This window comes from Salvelinus alpinus, chromosome 22 (genome assembly GCF_045679555.1).
Source record: "Salvelinus alpinus chromosome 22, SLU_Salpinus.1, whole genome shotgun sequence".
Lineage (NCBI taxonomy): Eukaryota > Metazoa > Chordata > Actinopteri > Salmoniformes > Salmonidae > Salvelinus > Salvelinus alpinus.
In genome coordinates, this window is record NC_092107.1 from 29046099 (window position 1) to 29054214 (window position 8116).

The window sequence follows — 8116 nt, forward strand, 5'->3', positions numbered from 1 at the left end:
CGTGGGTCAAACAAAAACATCCTTATGATAAGATGAAGTTGGGAAAGAGAAACTTGCAGTCAAGGGCTTCCAAAAAATGTCAAAAGACACACCCTCTCCCCTCAAATTAAGTGGACACTTCTGATGACGACTGACAAGTTGACACTTGCAGGGCGAGGGAAGAATTAATTATTTTTAAAATGGGCCGCTCTTGCCCGGAAATGTGTCACTTGTCCGTCCCATGGTTGTGTTTTCAGTTATAATGGAACCACCGGTAGTTGTTGTGTGTGCTACAGTCAATTATGATTGCATTTCATATCTTGGCTAGAAGACAACACATCGGATATTAGCTATCCGACCATATCAGGTAAATCGAAAATTACAATGTATAAGTGTGGTGTCAGGGAAAGTTGTAAGCGCAAGCTAATATTTTCAAAGGCAAACCAAACAAAAACATAATTACTTTTACGAGACGTGTTTGAGCCGTCATGTGCATTAGTAGCACCATTGTTTTTACTTATTTACTTATACTTGTATGTTGACTTCTCCATATCAATGTTTACTTTATGTTTTTGTGGACTTTTCTTAGTGGATGTACAATCATTGCGAATTGAATTGTGGCGCAGCGGTCTAAGGCACTGCATCTCAGTGCTAGAGGCATCCCTACAGACCCTGGTTCGTTTCCAGCTGTGATTGGGAGTCCCATAGGGTGGCACACAATTGGCCCAGCGTCGTCTGGGTTAGGCTGGTGTAGGCCGCCATTTATAAATATTAATTTGTTCTTAACTGACTTGCCTACTTAAATAAAAATTGGGCGTTTCAGGCCCTGGAGTGAACATAATCGAACACTCTCAAACTCTACCAAAAACGAGGGCTGTGGGGCTTACGTCTCCCTTTCTTGGCTAATCATTTGGACCAACGACAAAGATGGCCGTGGGGATTCCCCCAAGGGCATAAGGCAAGGGTAAGTGGGGAGGGTATGTATTTTATGTGTTTAAAACGCAGCCAAAACGTCATGACATTTGATCACATGAATTTTGTAAAAACATGTAGGCGCAAGTCATATAATTGTTAAACCTAATGCAACACACTGAAAGACGGTGACCTATGATGGTGACTGACTTGAGAAAATTGATCGACTCGAACAAGCCCAACGGCATTCACGAAATGAAGTCATGGGCGTTGATTGGGCAGGCCGAATGTTTCCTCTATGCCACTGGCTAGCTAGTTAGCTTACTAGGGGAGGCAGCCTTCGTCGATTTGCATTACACTTCAATGGATGACCGGCACGATGGACGGGTGTCTGAGGGATGTTTGAAGCATGTAGACGAGAGTCGCCCCGGTCCACGGAACGCATGGGTAGAAGATGATCAACACCAGTACGAGGAAGCGCAGACGGAGAAAACGGGTCCGAATGTCCCTCCATAATCTATTAGCAACAAACTTTTGAGCATTCACTAGCCAGCTTACTGCTAGGTGACTAGCTAGCTATTATATCAAACATGAGCTAGCTCGTTGGCTAATTAGGGGCTTTTTAGAGAACGTTGTTAGGGAGTGTCTTGTTCGTGGTTAGTTAGCTAACAGTAGCTAAAGATTGGTACGGTTAGTGAACGTTGGCTAGCCGTTAGCTAGCTAACGCGACATGATTCGCGGGACATTGACCTTGTTCACTGGCTAATAACCAGCCATTTAGTTAACTAGCTAGTCAGTTAGCAGCAGTGCCAGCCATAAATTATTTTAAGAAACGTACCAGCCAACAAGTCCGATGTAATTACGTGAAACTAACGTTAATCAGCTGAGTGGCACTTTTGCAAACGTTATCCTTTGTGAATGTAACTATCTCAACACGAACCGGCTTCTCTGGAATGTTCCGCTAAACGTTTGCTAGTTAACTATTAACTAGTTACGGTACACAGCGTATACTTTTTGTCCCGGTCCGACAGAAATGGTTTATTTCTGTAATTGTAATAGTTATGGTCTGAGTGTTAACATATAAATAGTAATCGTTAGCTAGCGAAAAGCTATCGTTATTTTTGGGCCTGTTGCGCGTGTCACTAACTCGAGTCTACTCTGGCATTGGCATAGCCAGCAGATTTGACCCACCTGCTTACAGCTGTACTAGGGTCCGAAAGTATTCCTCTGTATATTAAGACACCAAGGAGCCGGCACAAGATAGGGCTCAGAAAACGTACCTCAATCCAGGGATGAGAAATGCGTTTTACTTAGTTGTCCCATTATCCCAACTATTACACAGAGAAGGTTGAACAGCTGTTCGTTTTTTGCAGTCATTTAATCTTGTTGGCGTAAGAGTTGGGATAATGGGACAATTCAGAGTACAAGGCGTTTTTCATCCTGAATTGGGGTACGTTTTCTGAGCCATATCTTGTGCCGACTCCTTGGTGTCTAATTATACACCGAAATGTTGTCCGACCCTAGTACAGCTGTAAGCAAGTGGGTCGGATCTGCTGGCTAGCATTGGCAATGACATGTATCTTGTCATGTGAGAGGGCAAAAAAAACAGGCGTGTATTCAGTTGGGTGAAGCTAGTTAAACAAATCTAGGCATAGTCTATGCAATTACAGTGTGTGTGATTGTAGTTGTTTTCTTGTCATGTCATCAGGTAATGGAAAAATAAATGGAACCCCAGTGGAGCGAGAGGACACCCCTTCTACCCCTATTCCTGTGGCTGCCCTTCATTACTCGAGCAGCAGGCAACTTGAAACTTCTAACTTGAAACCAAAACCTCCTGGGAAGCTCCTCGCCATTCACACAAAAGGCAGTAGCAATAGCCATTTTAAGAACAGTATGAACTGCAAAAATGACACGCCTTCAGAGTTGAAAACATGTGATAGCAAGAGCAAGTCCATTGCTTTACCAAATGGCGTTGTGCTCCTCAACCCTGGTCTGTATGCTAACGGCTACCCCAGCAAGCCTGGACCAGACAGTGGTGGCAGGGGTTCTGAGAGTGGATACATCACTCCCAAGAAACGCTGGGCTCAGCGGAGTGCAATGGCTGAGGAGAGTGTGACTGCTGGGCAGGAGAAGGCTGTTCTACAGGCAGTTATGGTCCCTAACAAACACGAGATGGAGCCTCACACTCCAGAGGCTGCAAAAACAGCTGCAGGCTCTCTGTCTCCCACCTCCATCAAAGGTGTCCCACCTGTGGATCAGGCTGGTGAACTACAGTGTAGGACTTCTGAGGAAAAGGCTGCAGCAGGCTCTGTTAAAAAGCTCGAAGACAGGCTGGGCAAAGCCAAGCTTACCTCCAAAAAAGAGGATTCATGGACCCTCTTTAAACCACCCCCTGTCTTTCCTGTGGACAATAGTAGTGCCAAGACGGTGCCCAAGATTAGTTATGCAAGTAAAGTGAAAGAGAATCTAAACAAAGCAGCAGTCCAAGCTACAGGTGACTCCTTACCTCCCCAATCCCAGGTGCCCACCAGACTCTCCCAAGTCCCCATGTCTGCTGTCAAAACCATCACCTCCCCTAGCTTCACCAATGGACCCCTATCTGGAGAGGGGGATAGCTGCCCTCTCCCTGTGCCCCTTTTTACCTCTACTGTTTGCACTGCCCCAATGCCTGTCTCCTCTGCCTGTAAGTGGGAAAACGAAGCATCCTTGTCCAGCAACGGTACTGATATGTCAGGCACCCCCTCCATGACTACTAGAGAACTGAGAAAGGCCAGTCTCCTTGTTCATCCCCTGGGCACTTCAAATATGCAACCGGCCCTCTTCAGCGCCTGCCAAGTGGACTCACCTGCCGCTAAGACAAATCCCAAAACTCTGGTGGACATTTTCCAGAACCAGTGGGGACTGTCGTTCATCAACGAGCCCAGTGGAGGGCCTGGGGTGGGGCAGCCAGTAGTGGGGCAGCCAGCCCGGAAAGGCCAGATCGTGGAGATCACCTTTCAGGGAGGCGGCCCTGCAGCTTTGCCTCTACAAGTCTCTGCTACCTCCACTCTGAGACCCGATAAACCCCTCTTCCCAAAGGCGTACGAGCAGGACAGACTTACTATCTCCCAAGCCCCTAGCAGTGTTGGGAAATCAGGCCCTGATGCTGGGCTGGGAGGCCAAGCCCCTGGCCCATACCCTCTGAGGGGTGAGGCTGGGAGTAGAGGTGCCATAATGTCCTCCGCTTTTAAGCACCCTGGTACTGAGCTGCCTCTTGCCTCCCCTGCTCAACCTGTGTCTGTTCTGGCCAAGGAGCCCAGCCACCCCAAGGGTTGCGACCCAGGATCTTGCTGGGGGGCGTTCGATCTAAAAGCTGCTGTTATTTATCACACTAAAGGTAGCTAACTGTTCCATTCAACGTTCATTCACAAAGTTAAATAATTGACCTGCTATGGCTGGTCCTTAGAACAGAAAGAGAATGGTGCATGTAATACTACTGTATTAGGAATCTCTCACACTACTAAATGCGTTGTTTTTATATCTTTACAGAAATTGAATATATTCAGAATTTACAAAAACAAGGTAAGTTAGTAATTCCTGCCGTATAATTGTAGAGAACCCAAAAAGCCTCATCTTTTATATTGGTATAGTATGTCTTGGCTAAGCAAATGTGACTTGTCCTACTTCCCTCCTTCTAGATTCAAAAGGAGTTGTGTTCTATGATCAGTCCAAGGATGGGCCTGTTCAGTTAAGTCATGACTGAGCGCTACACCCTCTCCTGGCTGCTGCCTCATGAAACGGTGCCCTGGAGGAACTGCTCCCTCTCCTATCTTAGATTCACGTTGCAGGACTCCTTTGATGTGAGCAGCTTGTGCCGTAGAGGGGACACAGTACAGCAGCACCACAGACAGACCACACTGAGCCTCTTACAGGGATGCTGTCATTCGGGAGATTACAGGATGGTTGAACAATGGGGGAACAAGCTTTTTGACGGGAAATGTGTCCACAAGAGTGACTGCTACATTTCTCCCTCAATTTCCATGTTCAGAGACAGGCTTGTAGAGGACATCATGTGGTGATAATCAGTCACCACCTCTGCATTCCCGCCCCATCTTTGGAATCACAGGATACTGGAGAGAGATGGCCCCTCCTCTCTTAGCCTGTCATGGAAGACAGGAATTCAAAATGTTCACATTTGAACTGTAAGGTATCACAGATGCCTAATTTTGTATTCAGACTGAAACAAATGGGAAAGACTTGGAACCTTTTAGAATGGTTGCCTTCTAGATGTGGGAAGATGGGGTTTTCTGCTCGAATTCTAGTTTAGATGAAACCAAATATCATTGGTAGGCTTTTGTAAGCCCATGTAAAGCAAATGTTTTAATTTTGGATTATGGAGGGGTTGGTTCCCATGTTAACTGAATTACACTAATTAGAAATCCCAGGTCATTGGGTGGATAGATGGATGGAACTTATTTGTGTTCAAGGCTCAAATCATGTATCCCTCTCCCATCGAGGCCTAGTCTGTTTGGTGTTTTGTTGTGTCTCAAGGTACGGTGTCAAGTCTTTGGGCTCTGTTCATACTGGACTCTATTTTTTTTGGGGGGGGGGGTCCTCATGATGTGGTGATTACCAACACTGCGCAGAGGCTATACTTTTTTTTCTTATCTTTTCATTTTCTGTTAATCAGCCAGCTTATAATTACAGTTTATGCTTTACATGCTACCTCTACTTACCATCTCAATGCTCAAATGAATGCCCCATATTTGCATACCTTTTATTTAAAGATTTTGTTTAAAAGTTCTGGGCAGTCTTTTATTTTATTTTTGGTTTTTGCACAGAATAGGCGCTTAGGCAGTGTTCACTTTTTTACTGTAGTAATGCTTTAGAATGAGATTCATGCAGGGCAGTATTTTAACCAGAAATATGCAAATGTTCATGTTACAAGTCTCCTATTGACATCAATGCAGGATTTAGCTCAAACTTAGGACTGACATCTCAAGTCTGTTTCACCTCCAGAGGAGAATTGTTAAATTCATAAGGAAAGGAATTCTTGGCCTCTTTGACCAGGTTAAGCTGCTCCTTTCTGAGACTGTTAGAAGATTTCTCTCTCCCGAGTACCCATACGTGAATTTAATTAGCTTACATTGACTGATCAGCACTTTAAATCTATAGAATTAAAGCATAAAATGTATTAAATAACTCAATTGAAATGTCTATTTATCCCAGCTAACTCTTTGGCTCCTAACAATCACTGCAATTTTTAAATAGGACAGCCTGTTTATGACCTAATATATAGTTATTGCCAAAAGTAGTTTGGCAATGTTGATCATTAATGTGGCCAAAGTAAGCCAGGGGACATCTTTTGAACATTCTGTTTGTCAGGGTTAATGTGAAAATAAATATTTTTATTTTGATAATGGCTAATTTATGGCACCTTAATTCCTTTTTTTTGTCCCTTTTAATTGCAATGAACATATTGGAAAACAATCATTAATCTCTGACAATTGCATTGGGTATTAAAATAATACTACAGTGTATTTAGAAGACATCAGCGACCAATGTATTAGAACATACTGAAAAACCCAGTTCAAGGACTGCTGTCTTCTGTTATGACAGACAAGTAGCCTGTGTGTGTGTGTGTGTGTGCGCATGCATGATGTGTATCTTCACAAACATGGTCAAGGGTCAACACAAAATACAGGGTGCTTTTTATAACAACAACATTGGAATTGCATCTGCTTAGTCAAGTATGTCTCCGCCGGCAAGTTGTGCCATGTCTCGACTGTTCATGCTGTCTTGTATTAAGTTATGTTAGTTTGTTCCTCACTTTTCTTTTCCTGCTGTAGTTATGGTAAGAATTTTAACAATCTATTAAAAATTACAGCTCATTTGCTGAAAGTACCTGTATTCTTGTTATTTAAATGACTTACAGCAGCACACTCAATTAAATCTTTATAACTGTCCCTTAAATGAAATCAGTCCGAATCATTAATTTCCATATTAGTGGTTGTTTGGCAAATCTGAGGTTTGAATGGATCAAGAGACCTACACAGCCAGAAATGTATAGAATAATACTAGTGGACCTAATAGATTCTACACATGCTGTGAGCGTGCACCTACAGTTGCTAGACAAGGAGGTGGTATGTGTGTTTTGAGGCATTGCTCAACACCCCCCTTTACCAATATAATGAGTGTATCAGTGAGCAGAAAGAGGACAGATGTCTGAAGAGAAAGATGTGTGCAGAATGTTGACTGAATATAGAGATGAGGTACTACCTCTGTAATCTGTCACTTTAATGCAAAATGTGATGCTTTATTTTCTATTGTTTCCTCTTGCTGTCGGTGTCTCCTGGAGACTAACATGCTGGAAATTGTAGAACTTAACAGGAGATGAAAATAAGGGAAATAATGTTCCACATTTGTATTAATAAAACCTTGTGGAAATTATTTGTATGCAGTCAGACATTCTTTTGGTAAGGAAGTGAAATAGCAGATCAACATCAGAGATGCGACAATGACCAGACAAAAATAGACCGATTTTATTATGCAATACACAGCATTACATATCTGACAATGGAAAAATATATCTACAGCATTCAAAATGCTTTTTTACTGGTCGATCAATAACAGAAAACTGTCTTTTATCGGCTGAAAGCTTTTATTCTTGTTAATCTAACTGCACTGTCTGATTTACAGTAGGTATTACAGCGAAAACATGCCATGCGATTGTTTGAGGATGGTGCCCCACATCAAAATATTTTTCCACCGGCACAGGTTTCATACATTCACATATAATGATGAAATATTCACTTTTTGAAAATCTTCCTCTGATTTGTCATTCAAAGGGTCCCAGCTATAACATGTAGTGTCATTTTGTTAGATAAATCCTTCTTTATATCCCAAAAAGTCAGTTTAGTTAGCGTGATTTGAGTAATCCACTTGTTCAACTTGCAGAGAAAGGAATCCAAAAATATACCCCTAAACTATGTTTCAACAAGTCATAAAATGTTTCTATTTACTCCTCAGATACCCTAAAATGTAATCAAACTATAATACACTGCTCAAAAAAATAAAGGGAACACTTAAACAACACAATGTAACTCCAAGTCAATCACACTTCTGTGAAATCAAACTGTCCACTTAGGAAGCAACACTGATTGACAATAAATTTCACATGCTGTTGTGCAAATGGAATAGACAAAAGGTGGAAATTATAGGCAATTAGCAAGACACCCCCAATAAA

General features: G+C 42.7%; 1 protein-coding gene across 4 annotated transcripts; it reads left to right on the plus strand.

The window, feature by feature from the left end:
• The first annotated feature begins 204 nt into the window (after positions 1-204).
• Positions 205-6774, plus strand: nufip2 (nuclear FMR1 interacting protein 2). Of its 4 annotated transcripts, XM_071359824.1 has the most exons (5): positions 232-346; positions 803-943; positions 2600-4267; positions 4420-4452; positions 4569-6774. In XM_071359824.1, the coding sequence occupies exons 3-5, from the start codon at positions 2785-2787 to the stop codon at positions 4631-4633; spliced, it is 1581 nt and encodes a 526-aa protein (XP_071215925.1). In that variant the 5' UTR covers positions 232-346; positions 803-943; positions 2600-2784; the 3' UTR covers positions 4634-6774. The 4 variants fall into 4 exon arrangements, with proteins under 4 accessions (XP_071215926.1, XP_071215925.1, XP_071215924.1 ...); XM_071359825.1 differs by lacking the exon at positions 803-943 and having other exon boundaries at positions 205-346; XM_071359823.1 differs by lacking the exons at positions 232-346; positions 803-943 and adding an exon at positions 1008-1387.
• Positions 6775-8116: the final 1342 nt, after the last annotated feature.

What these genes read in the sequence shown, in the direction of transcription:
- nufip2 (XM_071359823.1), top strand. Translation starts at nt 1,255, where the DNA reads ATGGATGACCGGCACGATGGACGGGTGTCTGAGGGATGTTTGAAGCAT. An exon ending in AGCGCAGACGGAGAAAACGG is followed by an intron (nt 1,388 to 2,599) that starts GTCCGAATGTCC and finishes TCATGTCATCAG; the next exon opens with GTAATGGAAAAATAAATGGA. An exon ending in TCAGAATTTACAAAAACAAG is followed by an intron (nt 4,453 to 4,568) that starts GTAAGTTAGTAA and finishes CCCTCCTTCTAG; the next exon opens with ATTCAAAAGGAGTTGTGTTC.